Raw genomic sequence first — 23,721 nt, 5'->3', positions numbered from 1 at the left:
AATCCTCAGAACCGCCCTATCCGGGAGGAAGATCAACAAAGGAGATCGGCAGGAGAGGGCAGATAAATCGGATGGCCCTCCTAGCCAAACAATGGCCATTAGGAAGATAGTTTTCCATGTAAGCCATGATAAGTCCACAGAACACAAAGGCTCAAACGGAGGAGCCTTGAAAACCAATAAAAGGTCCCATGGAGCCAGTGGTGGCACAAGGGAGATTGAATATGGAGGACTCCCTGTACAAAGGTGCAATCACCTGGAAACAACGCCAAATCTTTGTGGAAGAGGACCAACAAGGCAGAGATTTGGACTTTCAAAGGTGGAGAGCCATAATCCCACATCTAACCCCTTCTGCAAAAAGGACAAAATCCATGACAAAAGGAAAGTCTGTGGGTTAAGGCCTCTGGTGGAACACCAGGAAAAATAAGCTCTCCACATCTTGTGATAAGCTCTGGGCGAAGATGGTTTGCAGGCCTGGAGCATAACATGGATGACTCTAGAGGAGAACCGCCTGGCTCTCAACAGGGAGGTCTCAACAGCCACCCCATCAAAGCCAGATTTGGAAGGTCCGGATGTAGACACGGGCCCTGGCTGAGAAAGTCTAGGTGCAGAGAGAGAGTCAGGAGGCCTGAGTACCAGACTACTCTCGTCCAATCCAGGGCCACTAGTATAACTGTTTCTTTCTCTGCCATCAGCTTGCGGATTTCCCATGGAAGCAATGAGATTGGAGGGAAAACGTGCATCAGGGTGATTGTCCACGGGACCGACAAGGCATCCACCATACAAGCTCCTTGGTCCAGAGTTCGAGATCTGTACAGCAGAGCCTTGCAATTGAGCCGAGATGCCATCAGGTTCACCTCTGGCCTGCCCCAGCTTCAGACCAGCATCTGGAACACCTCTGGATGGAGAGCCCATCCGCCGGGATGAGGAGTCCAGCGGCTTAAGAAGTCCCCCTCCCAATTGAAGAAACCCACAATAAACATTGTGGATAAGGCTGGAATCCTCCTCTCCACCCAACAAAAGATGCGGGCCATCTCTTGCATCGGCGACTGCCTGCAAGTGCCACCCTGATGGTTGATGTAGGCAGCAGTGGTCATATTGTCGGACTGCACTTGGCCACTGGGTGGCCTTGAAGTAAGTGTTCCACCAGGCAAAGAGTCCTGAACAAAGTCCAGAATTACAGTAGGTTTATGAACAGCCGAATTTACTGTTGGGTCCTGAAAAGTCTGGCTGCAAGTGATCGCTCCCCACCCTTGGAGGCTGGCATCAGTGGTGAGGAGAATCCACTACGAAATCCAAGAGGGCATCCCTGTCTTGAGGTTCTGATCGAGAAGTTAACAGGGAAAGATGAACATCCAGAAAATCAGCTGGGACCAGATTCGGACTTGAGATTCCAACCATGTCCTGGATTTCCCTCTGCAGCGGGCCAGAGTGAAACGGAGCATATTCTGCCATGTTGAAAGCAGACACCATTGACCCTAAGACTCGCCTACAAGCATGCACAGACACCTGTGAGAGAGAAAGTCCCGGACACAGGATTGCAAGGTCCTGTGCCTGTCATCTGGCAGGTAGAGCCTCAGTATGACTGAGTCAATCAGAGCCCCGTGATGCAGCATGGACCATGAGTGGGGACTATGGAGGACTATGGTCAATTGACGATCCAGCTGTGAGCCTGCAACAACGACACCACAAATGATATTTGAGAACCTCCTCTGATTGTGCCAAGATCAGTAAGTCATCCAGCTATGTAAGAATTCAAATGCCCTGTCTCTGAAGTCTGCTCCCCATGACTGCCGTCACTTTTGTGAAGACACATGGAGAGTCCAGACGGTAGAGCCTGAAATTGAAAATGCCGCCCCTGTACTCCAAACCTCAGGAACCTCTGGTGGTCAAGTCGGATGGGGACATGTAAATAGGCATCCTGGATATCCAGGGATTCCAGGAAGCTCCCCAGTTCCAATGACAGGATGATGGAGCGTAAAGTCACCATGCGAAACCTGTGGATGCGGAGGAACTTCTTGAGGTTTTTTAGGATGAGAGTGGGATGGTAAGTTCCATTGGGCTTCTGCACCAGGAACAGGCTGGCATAGATACCCATACCCCTCTGAGAAGTGTCAAGTCAAGTTTATTGTCATCAGCGGAAGGAGAAACTCTCTCTGCAGACGAAATTGTAATGTACATAAAATACCAATACAATATAAGCAAAATCCGCATATAACATACATAAAAATTTAAAAAAGAAAACCAAACGACATTTAGGCATTCAACATACGTACTGCTGATGGTAGGAAACTATTATGCAAGGATAATTTCTCAAATGTACTAGTTCATTTGAGATTCTGGAACTATAAAGCTATAAAGCTCCAGAATGGTTGACAGCTGCACTCCAAAAAGTGGGGACTGGGACTATGAAACCAGACTGTAGGCATTTTTGAATAGCTTACTCGAAGGCCTTGGCAAACGGATTGAAAAGAAGGAGCTGGGCGGTCAACGTCGACACGTCAAGAGGTGGCCTTTTGTGACCATGTCAATCACCCAAGCGTCTGTTGTGGTTTCCAGCCATATTGCCGAAAATCCCAACAGCCGGCTACCCACTCTGCAGTCCCCCAGGTGGAGGTGTACCCCATCATGTGGATGACTTATTGGCGGGCTTGGAGTCCGGGCATCTGGTAGTCCAGTTCTGTTTTCCCCATGACCCGGAAGGCCTAGAGACCTAAGACTGTGGTCTGAAGAAAGCCTGACCCCTACTTCTTCCCTGGAACTGAAAGGATCGAAAGGTAGCAACATGAGTTTTAAGGGCCGAAATGGGTGACAGAAAAGCGGTATTGGAATGCCGCTACCATATCCACAATTTTGTCCAGCTCTGAGCCAAACAACACGGAGCTTTTATAAGGAAGCGCATCCAAACCTGTATTAGAATTGGCGTCTGTCTTCCAATATCTGAGCCACAAGGATCATCTGTTGTATCATTATAGTTGTCCACAGTGCCCCTTGTAGGAATACTTTTTTCTTCTTTTATGTATGGAAATAAAAAAAATATATCTTACACTGAAGAGCAGATTGTCATTGTATCAGTCATTTCATGATTTTGAGTTGTTTAATTTCAATTTCAAAATTGTGAACAATTTATTACAATTCTTAATGTACTTACAGCAAATCTGACTGTTGGTGAAAAGAGAAAATAAATCACCTAGAACAGACCCGCCTTAATAATGCATAATGCACAATGCAACCACCCAGTCACTGTGACATCACCAACAGAACAGCAGCCATTGGCCAGTAACATTTCCCTGCCATTGTCACAGGACTGGAAGCCTCGTTATCAGTGATGTCCAACCCCAATGTCCACCCAAACACTGACCTGCACCCATGGTAAATCCTAATTAAATGCAGGGAAGACTTCATATACCTTTTTGGTTTCAGAGCTATTCATTATATTCTGGTTCTAACTGGTCTCTAGACCGACTCAGTGTCCCCAATCTATGTTATAGACAAGACCAGGATTCATTCTTATCTTTAAAGTTTGTTAATCTGTTGTCTTAATATGTGTACATATGGATGGGCTGGAGATTGGTAGTAAACCTACTGTGACTTTAAATCTAAGCTCCTCCCCCTACAACCCCAGAACTGTGCGGTCAAAGTGGTCATCACCTGAGGCAGACACATGGAAACGCTATAAACTATTTAACATGTGGACACAGGACCTGGTAGCGGCACAACAGACCTGTTCTGTAGGAAGCTCTGCACTGCCCAGTAGGACATCACTGCCCCAGTGGAATTTGTAGACACCCAATCAGGAGCCAGTCATCCTGCACTAAAATAGTCTCAAGAGATGGTAGAGCAGATTCAACGCACAATGGTCTACTTTGTAGCCAGCAATGATACCGTGCGGCGGACAGAAGAAGTCTTGTCCAAGTAAACCCACAGAACTCAGACTAAGTCTAGTAGAGCCAGATCATCTCAGGAAGAGGCTGAAGGAGGAAAAGCCAGAAAGACAAGTTCCTGGTTTAAGTGCCAAACTTAGGACCAGTGCAGAAAACTGCTCTATGGTCATGAGAAAACGAGAAAAGGCAGCTTGTAAGAGAAAACCCCTAACTGGACAACACGTGTGATAGGGCAATAGCCATAAGGGAGACCAGTGTCCAACCAATAAAGGTTCCTCTGAATTTACAAGGCTCAAAAGGAGTCTGTTAATGAATTGACAGGACCAGACCATGGCGCCATCGGCAGACGATACAGTGGTTGAACACGCACCCCACTCTGTAAAAAATGGTTCAGCCCTTTGGAAGAAGGGACAGACATCTTCGGTACAAAACTGACAGGGCCAAAATGTGTAGTTTTAAAGAATGAATGTTTTAAACCAGCGTCCAAACCTCCCTGAAGAAAGGCCAAAAACCGAGACCCGAAACTTGGATGTATGAACCGGTCTCTGTGCAGACCACAAGATGTAGATCTTCCATACTTTGATTGGTAATTGGGCAATGCAACCAGTTACCAGGCTTGTAGCATAGTTATACCGTGTTTCCCCGATAATAAGACATCCCCCGAAAATAAGACCTCCCCCAGATTTTGGACATATGTACAAAATAAGACCTCCCCCGAAAATAAGGCAGATTCAAATTTCAATCCTGTGCAATGCAAACAATAAATACAAGACCCCGCTAACCTCCAGTTGATCTTCAATCACCTCTGAGGTATTTAGAGACCTCCGTCTTCTACAGATGCCGCTTTGCTCCCAGTCCCAGGGATGCATTACGGGAGCCGCGTGACGTCGCCGCGCACATCACGCGCCAGCAGCAGCGCACTGAGCTGGCGTTGATGAGACAAGAGAGGAGGCGAGTTGTTTAACGGAGGCTACGATACGTTCTTTAACCTGGGGCATGTTTACAAGGGGCACTGGGGCATGTTTAAAAGGAGGACAGGGGCATGTTTACCATATAAAGGGGGTTTGGGGCATGTCAAAGATGGCGGTCTGGGGGCATTTTTAAGATGGCGGGCTGGGGCCTGTTTAAAAGGAGCACTGGGGCCTGTTTAAAAGGAGCACTGGGGCCTGTTTAAAAGGAGCACTGGGGGCATGTTTAAAAGGAGCACTGGGGGCATGTTTAAAAGGAGCACTGGGGGCATGTTTAAAAGGAGCACTGGGGGCATGTTTAAATGTGTACCGTATTAAAATAGGGCCTATGGTGTTTTTTGTTGGTTGAAAAAAAATAAGACAGTGTCTTATTATTGGGGAAACACGGTATGTAGACATTCAATTCGTAGAGGAAAAAGAAGTGGACAGAGATATTTCGGGTGCACTCTGGAAATGATACGGTGTAACTTGTTAAAATGATTACATCGAATATTGGCTATCCCCAACTGTGACCTACCTAAAACCCAACCCTCCCCCACCCTACATGTCTATCCCCAACTGTGACATACCTAATCCCAAACCACCCAACCCTCCCCCACCCTGCATGTCTATCCCCAACTGTGACATACCTAATCCCAAACCACCCAACCCTCCCCCACCCTGCATGTCTATCCCCAATTGTGACCTACCTAATCCCAAACCACCCAACCCTTTCCCACCCTGCATGTCTATCCCAAACTGTGACATACCTAATCCCAAACCACCCAACCCTCCCCCACCCTGCATGTCTATCCCCAACTGTGACACACCTAATCCCAAACCACCCAACGCTCCCCCACCCTGCATGTCTATCCCCAACTGTGACCTACCTAATCCCAAACCATCCAACCCTCCCCGACCCTGCATGTCTATCCCAAATTGTGACCTACCTAATCCCAAACCACCCAACCCTCCGCCACCCTGCATGTCTATCCCAACTGTGACATACCTAATCCCAAACCACCCAACCCTCCCCCACCCTGCATGTCTACCCCCAACTGTGACATACCTAATCCCAAACCACCCAACCCTACCCTGCATGTCTATCCCCAACTGTGACATACCTAATCCCACACCACTGAACCCTCCCCCACTCTGCGTGTCTATCCCCCAACTGTGACATACCTAATCCCAAACCACTCAACCCTCCCCCACCCTGGATGTCTATCCCCAACTGTGACATACCTAATCCCAAACCACCCAACCCTCCCCCACCTTGCATGTCTATCCCCAACTGTGACATACCTAATCCCAAACCACTCAACCCTCCCCCACCCTGCATGTCTATTCACAACTGTGACATACCTAATCCCTAACCACCCAACCCTCCCCACCCTGCATGTCTATCCCCAAAGGTGACATACCTAATCCCAAACCACCCAACCCTCTCCCACCCTGCATGTCTATCCCCAACTGTGACATACCTAATCCCAAACCACCCAACCCTCCCCCACCCTGCATGTCTATCCCCAACTGTGACATACCTAATCCCAAACCACCCAACCCTCCCCCACCCTGCATGTCTATCCCAACTGTGACATACCTAATCCCAAACCACTCAACCCTCCCCAACCCTGCATGTCTATCCCCAACTGTGACATACCTAATCCCAAACCACCAGACCCTCCCCCACCCTGCATGTCTATCCCAACTGTGACATACCTAATCCCAAACCACCCAACCCTCCCCCCACCCTGCATGTCTATCCCCAACTGTGACATACCTAATCCCAAACCACCCCACCCTCCCCAACTGTGACATACCTAATCCCAAACCACCAGACCCTCCCCCACCCTGCATGTCTATCCCAACTGTGACATACCTAATCCCAAACCACCCAACCCTCCCCCCACCCTGCATGTCTATCCCAACTGTGACATACCTAATCCCAAACCACCAAACCCTCCCCCCACCCTCCATGTCTATCCCCAACTGTGACCTTCCTAATCCCAAACCACCCAACCCTTTCCCACCCTGCATGTTTATCCCCAACTGTGACACACCTAATCCCAAACCACCCAACCCTACCCTGCATGTCTATCCCCAACTGTGACATACCTAATCCCACACCACTCAACCCTGCCCCACCCTGCATGTCTATCCCCAACTGTGACATACCTAATCCCAAACCACCCAACCCTCCCCCAGCCTGCATGTCTATCCCCAACTGTGACATACCTAATCCCAAACCACCCAACCCTCCCCACCCTGCATGTCTATCCCCAACTGTGACATACCTAATCCCAAACCATCCAACCCTCCCCCACCCTGCATGTCTATCCCCAACTGTGACATACCTAATCCCAAACCATCCAACCCTCCCCACCCTGCATGTCTATCCCCAACTGTGATATACCTAATCCCAAACCATCCAACCCTCCCCCACCCTGCATGTCTATCCCCAATTGTGACCTACCTAATCCCAAACAGCCCAACCCTTTCCCACCCTGCATGTCTATCCCCAACTGTGACATACCGAATCCCAAACCACCCAACCCTTCCCCACCCTGCATGTCTATCCCCAACTGTGACATACCTAATCCCAAACCATCCAACCCTCCCCCACCCTGCATGTCTATCCCCAACTGTGACATACCTAATCCCAAACCATCCAACCCTCCCCCACCCTGCATGTCTATCCCCAACTGTGATATACCTAATCCCAAACCATCCAACCCTCCCCCACCCTGCATGTCTATCCCCAATTGTGACCTACCTAATCCCAAACAGCCCAACCCTTTCCCACCCTGCATGTCTATCCCCAACTGTGACATACCGAATCCCAAACCACCCAACCCTTCCCCACCCTGCATGTCTATCCCCAACTGTGACATACCTAATCCCAAACCACCCAACCCTCCCCCACCCTGCATGTCTATCCCCAACTGTGACATACCTAATACCAAACCGCCCAACCCTACCCTGCATGTCTATCCCCAACTGTGACATACCTAATCCCACACCACTCAACCCTCCCCCACTCTGCGTGTCTATCCCCCAACTGTGACATACCTAATCCCAAACCACTCAACCCTCCCCCACCCTGGATGTCTATCCCCAACTGTGGCATACCTAATCCCAAACCACCCAACCCTCCCCCACCTTGCATGTCTATCCACAACTGTGACATACCTAATCCCAAACCACTCAACCCTCCCCCACCCTGCATGTCTATCCACAACTGTGACATACCTAATCCCTAACCACCCAACCATCCCCACCCTGCATGTCTATCCCCAACTGTTACATACCTAATCCCAAACCACTCAACCCTCCTCAACCCTGCATGTCTATCCCCAACTGTGACATACCTAATCCCAAACCATCCCCCACCCTGCATGTCTATCCCCAACTGTGACCTACCTAATCCCAAACCACCCAACCCTTTCCGACCCTGCATGTCTATCCCCAACTGTGACACACCTAATCCCAAACCACCCAACCCTACCCCACCCTGCATGTCTATCCCCAACTGTGACATACCTAATCCCAAACCACTCAACCCTCCCCCACCCTGCATGTCTATCCCCAACTGTGACCTACCTAATCCCAAACCACCCAACCCTCCCCCACCCTGCATGTCTATCCCCAACTGTGACATACCTAATCCCAAACCACCCAACCCTGCATGTCTATCCCCAACTGTGACATACCTAATCCCACACCACCGAACTCTCCCCAACCCTGCATGTCTATCCCCAACTGTGACATACCTAATCCCACACTACCCCAATCTGGAGGTCTATCCCCAACTGTGAGATACCTAATCCCAAACCATCCAACCCTCCCCCACCCTGCAAATCTACCCCCAACTGTGACCTACCTAATCCCAAACCACCCAACCCTGCAAGTCTATCCCCAACTGTGACATACCTAATCCCACACCACCCAACCCTCTCCAACCCTGCATGTCTATCCCCAACTGTGACATACCCAATCCCAAACCACCCAACCCTCCCCCACCCTGCATGTCTATCCCCAACTGTGACATACCTAATCCCAAACCACCCAACCATCCGCCACCCCGCAAGTCTATCCCCAACTGTGACATACCTAATCCCAAACTTAAAAAAGCAAAGAAAAAAAATAGTTGGGGAAGGGAGAGCAGGAGTATAATCGGGGCTGATGGCTCCTGATGTATGAGATACACTAGAGAGTGTGGGGAGGAGACTGGTCAGATCTCTGGGCTGGTAACACGCAGTGACATGATGTGAGGGGAGAGCAGGAGTATAATAGGGACTGATGTATGAGATACACCAGAGAGTGCGGGGAGGAGACTGGTCAGATCTCTGGGCTGGTAACACACAGTGACATGATGTGAGGGGGAGAGCACAAATATAATAGGGGCTGATGGCTCCTGATGTATGAGATACACCAGAGAGGGCGGGGAGGAGACTGGTCAGATCTCTGGGCTGGTAACACACAGTGACATGATGTGAGGGGGGAGAGCAGGAGTATAATAGGGGCTGATGGCTCCTGATGTATGAGATACACCAGAGAGTGTGGGGAGGAGACTGGTCAGATCTCTGGGCTGGTAACACACAGTGACATGATGTGAGGGGGAAAGCAGGAGTATAATAGGGGCTGGTGGCACCTGATGTATGAGATACACCAGAGAGAGTGGGGAGGAGACTGGTCAGATCTCTGGGCTGGTAACACAGTGACATGATATAAGGGGGGGAGCAGGAGTATAATAGGGGCTGATGGCACCTGATGTATGAGATACACCAGAGAGCGTGGGGAGGAGACTGGTCAGATCTCTGGGCTGGTAACACACAGTGACATGATGTGAGGGGGAGGGCAGGAGTATCATAGGGGCTGATGGATCCTGACTCCCACACTAGGCAGACAGTCCCAAAATTGGTCAGTGCTGACAGCGGAGGGTGTAGGATTATTGATTGGTTTATTGACTTAGAAAAATGGGAATTTATTACGTGTTTATTACTCACCTGTGCGAATATCTGTAGGGATTTCCTCTTCCTTACACTGCTGGTCACACCTCACATCCGTCACTTCTCCCTCTGTATCTTCCACCTTAATATCAGTCACATCCGTCTCTTCTACCTTAATATCAGTCACATCCATCTCTTCTCCCTCTGTATCTTCCACCTTAATATCAGTCACATCCGTCTCTTCTACCTTAATATCAGTCACATCCGTCTCTTCTACCTTTATATCAGTCACATCTGTATCTTCTGTCTTAATGTTAATCATGTGGTTTTCATTCTATATAAAGCAGCAATAGAATACATTTCGTAATTCAGTAAAATACTAGTTATAATACAAATATTTGGATGTAATCTGCTTCTCTACAGATCATACAGCGACAGTCACTTTGGTATATTGGGGAGACCCTAAATCCCACCTACCTGATCCTCCTGTGGGGTCCTGTGATTCTCCTCTGTACAGTGCTGGGAATACAGAGGACGGGGACATCTCTCTGGGGTATCTCTGTTACTGGGCCCATCTGTAGGAGACACACAGTGACTGAGGACATGGTATATATGTGATTATCCTGGGAATACAGAGGACGGGGACATCTCTCTGGGGTATCTCTGTTACTGGCCCCATCTGTAGGAGACACGCAGTGAATGAGGACATGGTATATATGTGATTATCCTGGGAATACAGAGGACGGGGACATCTCTCTGGGGTATCTCTGTTACTGGCCCCATCTGTAGGAGACACGCAGTGACTGAGGACATGGTATATATGTGATTATCCTGGGAATACAGAGGACGGGGACATCTCTCTGGGGTATCTCTGTTACTGGCCCCATCTGTAGGAGACACGCAGTGACTGAGGACATGGTATATATGTGATTATCCTGGGAATACAGAGGACGGGGACATCTCTCTGGGGTATCTCTGTTACTGGGCCCATCTGTAGGAGACACGTAGTGACTGAGGACATTGTATATATGTGATTATCCTGGGAATACAGAGGATGGGGACATCTCTCTGGGGTATTCCTGTTACTGGGCCCATCTGTAGGAGACACGCAGTGACTGAGGACATGGTATATATGTGATTATCCTGGGAATACAGAGGACTGGGACATCTCTCTGGGGTATCTCTGTTACTGGCCCCATCTGTAGGAGACACGCAGTGACTGAGGACATTGTATATATGTGATTATCCTGGGAATACAGAGGATGGGGACATCTCTCTGGGGTATTCCTGTTACTGGGCCCATCTGTAGGAGACACACAGTGACTGAGGGCATTGTGTATATGTGATTATCCTGGGAATACAGAGGACGGGGACATCTCTCTGGGGGATCTCTGTTACTGGGCCCATCTGTAGGAGACACACAGTGACTGAGTACATTGTATATATGTGATTATCCTGGGAATACAGAGGACGGGGACATCTCTCTGGGGTATATCTGTTACTGGGCCCATCTGTAGGAGACACGCAGTGACTAAGGACATTGTATATATGTGATTATCCTGGGAATACAGAGGACGGGGACATCTCTCTGGGGTATTCCTGTTACTGGGCCCATCTGTAGGAGACACACAGTGACTGAGGGCATTGTGTATATGTGATTATCCTGGGAATACAGAGGACGGAGACATCTCTCTGGGGTATCTCTGTTACTGGGCCCATCTGTAGGAGACACGCAGTGACTGAGGATATTGTATATATGTGATTATCCTGGAAATACAGAGGACGGGGACATCTCTCTGGGGTATCTCTGTTACTGGGCCCATCTGTAGGAGACACGCAGTGACTGAGGACATTGTATATATGTGATTATCCTGGGAATACAGAGGACGGGGACATCTCTCTGGGGAATCTCTGTTACTGGGCCCATCTGTAGGAGACACGCAGTGACTGAGGACATGGTATATATGTGATTATCCTGGGAATACAGAGGACGGGGACATCTCTCTGGGGTATCTCTGTTACTGGGCCCATCTGTAGGAGACACGCAGTGACTGAGGACATGGTATATATGTGATTATCCTGGGAATACAGAGGACGGGGACATCTCTCTGGGGTATATCTGTTACTGGGCCCATCTGTAGGAGACACGCAGTGACTAAGGACATTGTATATATGTGATTATCCTGGGAATACAGAGGACGGGGACATCTCTCTGGGCTATCTCTGATACTGGCCCCATCTGTATGAGACACACAGTGACTGAGGACATGGTATATATGTGATTATCCTGGGAATACAGAGGACGGGGACATCTCTCTGGGGTATTCCTGTTACTGGGCCCATCTGTAGGAGACACACAGTGACTGAGGGCATTGTGTATATGTGATTATCCTGGGAATAATGAGGACGGGGACATCTCTCTGGGGGATCTCTGTTACTGGCCCCATCTGTAGGAAACACGCAGTGACTGAGGACATGGTATATATATGATTATCCTGGGAATACAGAGGACGGGGACATCTCTCTGGGGTATCTCTGTTACTGGCCCCATCTGTAGGAAACACGCAGTGACTGAGGACATGGGATATATGTAATTATCCTGGGAATACAGAGGACGGGGACATCTCTCTGGGGTATCTCTGTTACTGGGCCCATCTGTAGTAGACACGCAGTTACTGAGGACATGGTATATATGTGATTATCCTGGGAATACAGAGGACGGGGACATCTCTCTGGGGTATTCCTGTTACTGGGCCCATCTGTAGGAGACACGCAGTGACTGAGGACATGGTATATATATATGTGATTATCCTGGGAATACAGAGGACGGGGACAGCTCTCTGGGGTATCTCTGTTACTGGGCCCATCTGTAGGAGACACGCAGTTACTGAGGACATTGTATATATGTGATTATCCTGGGAATACAGAGGACGGGGACATCTCTCTGGGGTATCTCTGTTACTGGGCCCATCTGTAGGAGACACGCAGTGACTGAGGACATGGTATATATGTGATTATCCTGGGAATACAGAGGACAGGGACATCTCTCTGGGGTATCTCTGTTACTGGACCCATCTGTAGGAGACACGCAGTGACTGAGGACATGGTATATATGTGACTATCATGTAATGTGTGTATGTAGGTGGCTGTCAGTACCGCTCCCCACTAAAGTCTAATCTTACCCAGTGATGTGAGGGGCCGGTAATTCTCCATCATTTTGTCCTTGTTTAACGCCCAGGTGCTCAGGAAATTCTTCTTATGATTCAGTGAATGCACACCGTGACAGATAGACAAGTATCTTTATGTGCAGACAAAAGACACACACCGTTAAGATCCAACTCAATTTACACTGACATAGATTTTCCCCTTTGTGGGAAATAACAGCGGCCACAAATACAGAAAAGCACACAGGTGAGCAGGTGATGCTGGTAACACCTTTATATGTGCAGCACACAGGTGAGAAGGGGATGCAGGTAACACCATTATATGTGCAGCACACAGGTGAGCCGGTGATGCTGGTAACACCTTTAGATGTGCAGCACACAGGTGATGCAGGTAACACCATTATATGTGCAGCACACAGGTGAGCCGGTGATGCTTGTAACACCTTTATATGTGCAGCACACAGGTGAGCAGGTGATGCAGGTAACACCATTATATGTGCAGCACACAGGTGAGCCGGTGATGCTGGTAACACCTTTATATGTGCAGCACACAGGTGAGCCGGTGATGCAGGTAACACCTTTATATGCGTAGCACACAGGTGAGCAGGGGATGCAGGTAACACCATTATATGTGCAGCACACAGGTGAGCAGGTGATGCTGGTAACACGTTTATGTGGACAGCACACAGGTGAGCAGGGGATGCAGGTAACACCTTTATATGCGTAGCACACAGGTGATGCAGGTACCACCGTTATATGTGCAGCACACAGGTGAGCAGGTGATATCTTTATATGCGTACCACACAGGTGAGCAGGTGAGGCAGGTAACCCCTTTATATGTGCAGCACACAGGTGAGCAGGTGATGCTGGTAACACCTTTATATGCACAGCACACAGGTGAGCAGGTGATGCTGGTAACACCATTATATGCGTAGCACACAGGGGAGCAGGGGATGCAGGTAACACCATTATATGTGCAGGACACAGGTGAGCAGGCGATACAGGTAACACCTTTATATGTGTAGCACACAGGTGAGGAGGTGATGCAGGTAACACCTTTATATGTGTAGCACGCAGGTGATACCATTATATGTGCAGCACACAGGTGAGGAGGTGATGCAGGTAACACCTTTATATGTGCAGCACACAGGTGAGCAGGTGATATCTTTATATGCGCAGCACACAGGTGACGCAGGTAACACCTTTATATGCGTAGCACACAGGTGAGAAGGGGATGCAGGTAACACCTTTATATGTGCAGCACACAGGTGAGCAGGGAATGCAGGTAACACCTTTATATGCGTAGCACACAGGTGATGCAGGTAACACCATTATATGTGCAGCACACAGGTGAGCAGGGGATGCAGGTAACACCATTATATGCGTAGCACACAGGTGATGCAGGTAACACCATTATATGCGTAGCACACAGGTGAGCAAGAGATGCAGGTAACACCTTTATATGTGCAGCACAGGTGATGCAGGTAACAGCATTATATGTGCAGCACACAGGTGAGCAGGAGATTCTGGTAACACCTTTATATGTGCAGCACACAGGTGAGCAGATGATACAGGTAACACCATAATATGTGCAGCACACAGGTCATGCTGGTAACACCTTTATATGTGCAGCACACAGGTGAGCAGGTGATGCTGGTAACACCTTTATATGTGCAGCACACAGGGGAGCAGGTGATGCAGGTAACACCATTATATGTGCAGCACACAGGTGAGTAGGGGATGCAGGTAACACCATTATATGTGTAGCACACAGGGGATGCAGGTAACACCTTTATATGCGCAGCACACAGGTGAGCAGGTGATGCAGGTAACACTTTTATATGCGTAGCACACAGGTGAGCAGGGGATGCATTTAACACCTTTATGTGCAGCACACAGGTGATGCTGGTAACACCATTATACAGTATGTGCAGCACACAGGTGAGCAGGCGATACAGGAACACCTTTATATGTGCAGCACACAGGTGAACAGGGGATGCAGGTAACACCATTATATGCGTAGCACACAGGTGAGCAGGCGATACAGGAACACCTTTATATGTGTAGCACGCAGGTGATACCATTATATGTGCAGCACACAGGTGAGCAGGGGATGCAGGTAACACCATTATATGTGCAGCACACAGGTGATGAGGTGATGCAGGTAACACCTTTATATGTGCAGCACACAGGTGACCAGGTAATATCTTTATATGTGCAGCACACAGGTGACGCAGGTAACACCTTTATAAGCGTAGCACACAGGTGAGAAGGGGATGCAGGTAACACCTTTATATGTGCAGCACACAGGTGAGCAGGGAATGCAGGTAACACACTTATATGCGTAGCACACAGGTGATGCAGGTAACACCATTATATGTGCAGCACATAGATGAGCAGGTGATGCAGGTAACACCATTATATGTGCACCACACAGGTGAGCAGGTGATGCAGGTAACACCTTTATATGCGTAGCACACAGGTGAGCAGGTGATACAGGTAACACCATTATATGTGCAGCACATAGGTGATCAGGTAACACCTTTATATGTGCAGCACACAGATGAGCAGGAGATGCAGGTAACACATTTATATGCGTAGCACACAGGTGATGCAGGTAACACCATTATATGCATAGCACACAGGTGAGCAAGAGATGCAGGTAAAACCTTTATATGTGCAGCACACAGGTGAGCAGGTGATTCTGGTAACACCTTTATATGTGCAGCACACAGGTGAGCAGGTGATACAGGTAACACCTTTATATGTGCAGCACACAGGTGAGCAGGTGATACAGGTAACACCATTATATGTGTAGCACACAGGTGAGCAGGTAACACCGTTATATGTGCAGCACACAGATGAGCAGGGGATGCAGGTAACACCTGGTGAGCAGGGGATATCTTTATATGCATAGCACACAGGTGAGAAGGTGATGCAGGTAACACAAGCTGGTTCAATCAATTGGCCGATATCGAATAGTGTGTATCCCCCTTAACAATGAGGGGGCCAGATGTACTATGCTTAATTTTTTTTTTATAAAGTGCCAGTCAGCTCCTAACTGTCACAATAAAATTTAAAAATGACAGTTGTGAGCTGAGTGGGTGGTAATTTCACAGGTGATGCTGGAAACACCTTTATATGTGCAGCACACAGGTGACGCAGGTAACACCTTTATAAGCGTAGCACACAGGTGAGAAGGGGATGCAGGTAACACCTTTATATGTGCAGCACACAGGTGAGCAGGGGATGCAGGTAACACATTTATATGCGTAGCACACAGGTGATGCAGGTAACACCATTATATGCATAGCACACAGGTGAGCAAGAGATGCAGGTAAAACCTTTATATGTGCAGCACACAGGTGAGCAGGTGATTCTGGTAACACCTTTATATGTGCAGCACACAGGTGAGCAGGTGATACAGGTAACACCATTATATGTGCAGCACGCAGGTGATGCAGGTAACACCATTATATGTGTAGCACACAGGTGAGCAGGTAACACCGTTATATGTGCAGCACACAGGGGAGCAGGTGATGCAGGTATCACCTTTATATGTGTAGCACACAGGTGAGCAGGGGATGCAGGTAACACCTGGTGAGCAGGGGATATCTTTATATGAATAGCACACAGGTGAGAAGGTGATGCAGGTAACACAAGCTGGTTCAATCAATTGGCCGATATCGAATAGTGTGTATCCCCCTTAACAATGAGGGGGCCAGATGTACTATGCTTAAAAAAAAAAAATTATAAAGTGCCAGTCAGCTCCTAACTGTCACAATAAAATTTAAAAATGACAGTTGTGAGCTGAGTGGGTGGTAATTTCACAGGTGATGCTGGAAACACCTTTATATGTGCAGCACACAGGTGAGCAGGGGATTCAGGTAACACCATTATATGTGCAGCACACAGGGGAGCAGGGGATGCAGGTAACACCTTTACATGCGCAGCACACAGGTGAGCTGGTGACGCAGGTAATACCTTTATATGCGTAGCACACAGGTGAGCAGGTGATACAGCTAACACCATTATATGTGCAGCACACAGGTGAGCAGGTAACACCATTATATGTGCAGCACACAGGTGAGCAGGGGATGCAGGTAACACCTTTATATGTGTAGCATACAGGTGAGCAGGTGATACAGGTAACACCTTTATATGTGCAGCACAGAGGTGAGCAGGGGATGCAGGTAACACCATTATGTGTAGTACACAGGTGGTGCTGGTAACACCTTTATATGTGCAGCACACAGGGGAGCAGGTGATGCAGGTAACACCTTTATATGTGCAGCACACAGGTGAGCAGGGGATGCAGGTAACACCATTACATGTGTAGCACACAGGGGATGCAGGAAACACCTTTATATGCACAGCACACAGGTGAGCAGGTGACAGGTAACACCATTATATGTGCAGCACACAGGTGATGCAGGTAACACCTTTATATGTGCAGCACACAGGGGAGCAGGTGATGCAGGTAACACCATTATATGTGCAGCACACAGGTGAGCAGGTAACACCTTTATATGTGCAGCACACAGGTGTGCAGGGGATGCAGGTAACACCTTTATATGTGCAGCACACAGGTGAGCAGCGGATGCAGGCAACACCTTTATGTGCAGCACACAGGTGAGCAGGTGATGCATGTAACACCTTTATATGTGCAGCACACAGGGGAGCAGGTGATGCATGTAACACCTTTATATGTGCAGCACACAGGGGAGCAGGTGATGCAGGTAACACCTTTATATGTGCAGCACACAGGGGAGCAGGTGATGCATGTAACACCTTTATATGTGCAGCACACAGGGGAGCAGGTGATGCATGTAACACCTTTATATGTGCAGCACACAGGGGAGCAGGTGATGCAGGTAACACCTTTATATGTGCAGCACACAGGGGAGCAGGTGATGCAGGGAACACCTTTATATGTGCAGCACACAGGGGAGCAGGTGATGCAGGTAACACCTTTATATGTGCAGCACACAGGGGAGCAGGTGATGCAGGTAACACCATTATATGTGCAGCACACAGGGGAGCAGGTGATGCAGGTAACACCTTTATATGCTTAGAACACAGGCGAGAAGGTGATGCAGGTAACACAAGCTGGTTCAATCAATTGGCCTATATAGAATAGTGTGTATGCCCCTTAACAATCAGGGGGCCAGATGTACTATGCTTAAATTTTTTTTTATAAAGTGCTAGTCAGCTCCTAACTGTCACATTACAATTTAAAAATTACAGTTGTGAGCTGAGTGGGTGGTAATTTCTCACTTTCCTTTATATCACTTTTCAAGGCTTAGTACATCTCCCCCTTGGTCTGCTCTCCCTTCTGCTCCTGGCTGTTTCTTTTATGGGTCCCAAGGGGCTTAGATACCTCCTCTCCCCCTCAGCTCCTTGCAAATGATTGGCTCCTAGGGCCCCAGCTACAGCCCGCCCCCTGCGACCCAAGTATCTAATCCCCTGACAAGGTTTTCTCCCACACACGGGCATCCCCGCAGCTTGGCAGATTCCCTGCCCATCTGCGCTTTAGGGAGATGGACGGGTGAGTGGGGGCTGGGAGGAGCCGGCGGCGGGGTCTGACAGAACGGGCCACGTCTCACTTCTCATGCGTGCGCACCTCCATCTGGAGGTAGCCGATTCTATCACCAGGAGCAGTTCTTAATCTCTGTAATGCCAAAAACATAAAGGGGCCCCGATTTGTACATAACTCTGGGGTACTACACTTGTATAATCCTTGGTGTTCCTCTAAATACTCCCATTCCTGCATGGAGAGATAGACAGTGACATCCTTACACCCTATAGCAGGGGTGGGGAACCTTTTTGGGGCCAAGGGCCATTTGCAATGTGGGAAAATGCTTCGGGGGCCATCTAAAAAAAAAATCAACTTACAAATTGACCTGCGGCAGCCATCCCACGCTCCGGAGGCTGCCGCTGAATAGCGTCCCCTGTGTCCGGCTGCTGCAAATTAAGAGTCATGTAAAGGGAAATCTTGCGAGATTTCCCCTGCACTTGACTCCCTGCAAAGCCTGTGGGCCACACAGACCGGCTACAGGGGCAGTATACGGCAGGCAGGCAGGACGTTCCCCACCGCTGCCCTATAGGGACTCTGGTTACCCCCCTATGCACCAAGCTCCTGGAGAAGTGTCAGGTTTAATAAAACTATATTGTATTTACCAGTGTGCGCCACATAGCCGGGAGAATGTGAGTGTATATTACGGTGTGTTGTGTGTGGTAACACCAAATCACCTCCGGCGGCTGTGACAAGCACTACGATAACCCTCCGGCTTCCACAGGAAGGGGGAGGGAGATTAGGTACTTGTGTATTATCACGGCGCTCACGCGGAGGGCGCTTTCCTCTGCACTCGCCACACTTCAGGGGGGCGGGCGCTAAAACATCATTGTATGTCATACAATGATATTATTGTATAGCTAATGTAATGGCATCGCACACCCTATAAAGTCACATGCGATTTTGCGGGAGGTGCGATCCCCCAGGCCTAAGAGAGCAGTGAATAAATTACATGAAGAAAAATCGCATCGCATGACCCTTAAAGTGGCCGATGCGATGGGATGTTCCTACGGTGCTGCACGTAGGAAACTTGGGCGCCGTGATAATACACAAGTACCAGAGATTATATAAGACTCGTGCAGGTCAGTATAATAGCACTGGGTATAGACACTACTAATAGGACTGAAGACAAAGGGCAGTATTCAATGAGGCTGATTCGTCATGTTTTCTGGCGATTATGTGCTATTTTCGTGCTGTACGGCGATTTTTTGACTAAAACGGTGAATCACCCTATTCAATGACCAGATGGCGAATACATTTCAAGGTTATTATCGCCATGATTCACCGAGTAGCAATCGCTATCTTTTTATGGTGAAGTGGAATGTGAACTTTTAAAATAAAGTGTTTTGTTTTTTACATTTGGTGTAAAAAAATCTGGAATTTTATTCTGAGGAGGGGCATGCTATTTTTATTCATGTGCTGTAAGCACATGAATATATATTTAATTAAAAAATATATATATATATATTTATTTTTTTACACAGAGCAGCCAGCAGGGGGCTGGGAGCCGAGCCGCTCATTAAATATTCATATATTCACTGCACCCGATCATTACATATGCACGATCGGGAGCAGTGAATACATGGTCCCCTGCTGGCTATCCCGGGTGGCAGCCTGTGCTGCCTGTGGCTCCCGAGGAGCCCACCTCCCCCCCACAAACGTTCTGGGGCAGGCAGGGAGACTTCCATCTCCCTGCCTGCCGCCGTCCTCAGGCTCCCTGCGGCATCGCCGAAGGAGTTAAAATTCGCCGGTCAGGGGGAGCGAGCCCCTGACTTGTTGAATACTGGAGCCAGCGAGGCTCCGGAACGCGGCGGGCAGTGGCGAATGTGCAGCGAATCCTAAACAGGATTCGCTGCACATCGTCAAAATTCTCATTGAATACTGCCCAATAACGATTTTATTAACGATATCATGCATATCGGTCAGCGTGTACACTCTATAAAGTTATTGTGCGCTTCCACGGATCGTTAACGGTAACCCCCAATCCTGTGAACATGCAGCCCAATCTAACGATACCCTCAGTGGCTACATGTTTGGCGGAGGACCCACTGATGTCACTGAACGATATTGTTAACCAGAACGTTAAAAAAAAAAAAAAGCTTTACAAGGGCTGAGCTTTTGTCATCCTGTTTGTTCCCAGATCAGAGAAACCGATTGCGACCTCATCGGATTCATAATTAGATGCAGTTCCCAATTATCCATTAGTGATATGTTGTGATATCATCACCCACTTAAGGCAGGCATGGGAAAACTATGGCCCTCCAGCTGTTGTGAGAAGTCCCATCATGCATTGCCACAGTTTTGCCATTAGGGAATGCTAAAAGTATCGCAAAGCATGCTGGGATATGTAGTTTCCCAACAGCTGGAGGGACACCGTTTGGCCATGCCGGCCTTAAGGGATATAAACACATATATAAAATCCTTTCTAAATAAGTCAACCAGCTGATATCCAATTATTGCAAATAAAATATAAACATATATATGTAATAAATGATTTGAGTATTCTGCAATACTGGAAAGCGGCAGGTTGCAGGGACAATCTAATGGCCCCAAAGGGTTAATCTCTGATATCTCATAGGACAGGGGATCATACACCACAGACAGTGCCCTGATGTACTCAGGGGACATTGCAGGGTGCCAGCCCCCAGTGCATGTAATGGTGCAGTCACTAATGAGCCCATCACTGAGATCCGGGCACAGGATATAACCTGTATATGGGATACATCACATGTGCCCATGTAACACTGTATAGCAGCCATTGGGATGTGTATATGATGCACCGCGGCCGGGAATAGCTACAACCTAGGCTGCATTACATAACCCCTCAATAACCAGGGCCCGATATGGGGGTTACACTGCTGCACACCCGGTTACCCGGAATACAACACCCTACTTACGTCCGGAACAAAGTAATGAATACAAAGCCGCCAGGCAGGAACGGCGCCGCTGGTCCCGGAGAGCCGCCGAGCACGCTGCGAGCGGGAAGCCAGTTGGAACGCAGAGACCGGCAGTAGACCGGATACAGGAGGACAGTTGGAACGCACAGGCCGGAAGTCGGGAGGGAGTAGCTTTCTCTTCCGGGGTGAGAGGGTGAGGTGCAGTGTGATGGGAAAATTACCTAAACTGCATGGGATCTAGACACTACCGTGTGTGTAGTGCAGGGGGACTGGGCTGGGTAGTGTGTGACTATGTACATACACAGTAGATATTGTGCTGACTTACCATGTGGCTGTTACCCCCCAACCACCCACCACTTACCTACCTACTGCATACCTCCCAACTTTTGACCTAAAGAAATAGGGACTTCGCCGCGCGAGCGCCCGAAAAGGGGGCGGGGCGTATGCAAATGAGGGCGCGGCTTATGCTAATTAGCCGCGACCTCATTTTCATGCGAGAATAGACGCTGTGCGCATGCGCACAGTGTCTATTCTACTAGATTGGGGGGTCTCCCAACTGCCACCCCCCGCAGCGGGACAATGCCTGCCGCGGGTGGGACAGCGGGACAGGACCCGAAAATCGGGACTGTCCCTCTAAAATCGTGATAGTTGGGAGGTATGCTACTGTCATTATGGCCTTTGGGCTACCACACAATGGCTTCATATCTCCCACCATCATTTCCCCCTCAATAATGTCCACTGTATGCCCTCTTATGCACTACCAGGGCATCCGTATACCCAACGCACAGCCACCCAATGCCCCCCTCATAATACCCACCGGTTATACACATAATAACTTACTGCCCGCCTCGTAGCTTCATGCTGCCGCCGTATTCCTTCCTTGTAGCTGGTATCTCACAGGCTCGTCCACCCATCATACCCTCAGTATGGCATGTCACCACTTCATAATGTTCCTGCAAATGCCAGGCTAATACTGGGCAGCTATACTATGGCCATTTAATAGCTAGTCCACTGTTTCCCTATCTGTGTGCCTAAGCACCCTGGGGGGCCACGGGGCTGCTACACGGGGAGCTCGGATTGGAGTATCAGGACCAAATCAAATGAATAATGCTCAAAGTTATAGGTGAAACATGGACAATAATGAGCACAACTCTATGACATCACAGTGACATCACTCTTATCTCTATTACTGACACAGGGACCTGACCGGGGAGGTGAGGGGGTCTGGGAGCGTCACAGTGACATCACTCTTATCTCTATTACTGACACAGGGACCTGACTGGGGAGGTGAGGGGGTCTGGGAGCGTCACAGTGACATCACTCTTATCTCTATTACTGACACAGGGACCTGACTGGGGAGGTGAGGGGGTCTGGGAGCATCACAGTGACATCACTTATCTCTATTACTGACACAGGGACCTGACTGGGGAGGTGAGGGGGTCTGGGAGCGTCACAGTGACATCACTCTTATCTCTATTACTGACACAGGGACCTGACCGGGGAGGTGAGGGGTCTGGGAGCGTCACAGTGACATCACTCTTATCTCTATTACTGACACAGGGACCTGACCGGGGAGGTGAGGGGGTCTGGGAGTGTCACAGTGACATCACTCTTATCTCTATTACTGACACCGGGACCTAACTGGGGAGGTGAGGGAGTCTGGGAGCGTGGCAGTGACATCACTCTTATCTCTATTACTGACACAGGGACCTGACCGGGGAGGTGAGGGGTCTGGGAGCGTCACAGTGACATCACTCTTATCTCTATTACTGACACAGGGACCTGACCGGGGAGGTGAGGGGGGCTGGGAGTGTCACAGTGACATCACTCTTATCTCTATTACTGACACCGGGACCTAACTGGGGAGGTGAGGGAGTCTGGGAGCGTGGCAGTGACATCACTCTTATCTCTATTACTGACACCGGGACCTGACTGGGGAGGTGAGGGGGTCTGGAAGCATCGCAGTGACATCACTCTTATCTCTATTACTGACAGAAGGACCTGACTGGGGAAGTGAGGGGGTCTGGGAGCGTCACAGTGGCATCACTCTTATCTCTATTACTGACACAGGGACCTGACTGGGGAGGTGAGGGGGTCTGGGAGCATCACGGTGACATCACTCTTATCTCTATTACTGACACAGGGACCTGACTGGGGAGGTGAGGGGGTCTGGGAGCATCACTGTGACATCACTGTTATCTCTATTACTAATATAGGGACGTGACTGGCGAGGTGGGGGGGTTTGGGAGTGTCACAGTGACATCACTCTTATCTCTATTACTAATACAGGGAGCTGACAGTAGAG

At 49.0% G+C, this 23,721-nt stretch overlaps 1 protein-coding gene across 1 annotated transcript in view; it reads right to left on the bottom strand.

The window, feature by feature from the left end:
- Nucleotides 1-21,609, bottom strand: part of LOC146010089 (uncharacterized) — a 28,459-nt gene extending 6,850 nt beyond the window's left edge. The window contains exons 1-4 of the mRNA XM_083150991.1: nt 21,417-21,609; nt 12,963-13,078; nt 10,258-10,355; nt 9,838-10,114 (exon numbers count right to left, since the gene is read on the bottom strand). Coding sequence (XP_083007117.1) covers nt 9,838-10,114; nt 10,258-10,355; nt 12,963-12,996 — 409 coding nt within the window. The 5' untranslated portion in view covers nt 12,997-13,078; nt 21,417-21,609. The remainder of the gene's footprint in view (nt 1-9,837; nt 10,115-10,257; nt 10,356-12,962; nt 13,079-21,416) is intronic.
- Nucleotides 21,610-23,721: the final 2,112 nt, after the last annotated feature.

Source organism: Crinia signifera, chromosome 6, assembly GCF_055691185.1.
Source record: "Crinia signifera chromosome 6, ASM5569118v1, whole genome shotgun sequence".
Classification (NCBI taxonomy): domain Eukaryota; kingdom Metazoa; phylum Chordata; class Amphibia; order Anura; family Myobatrachidae; genus Crinia; species Crinia signifera.
This window is presented reverse-complemented; position numbering and strand designations above follow the sequence as displayed.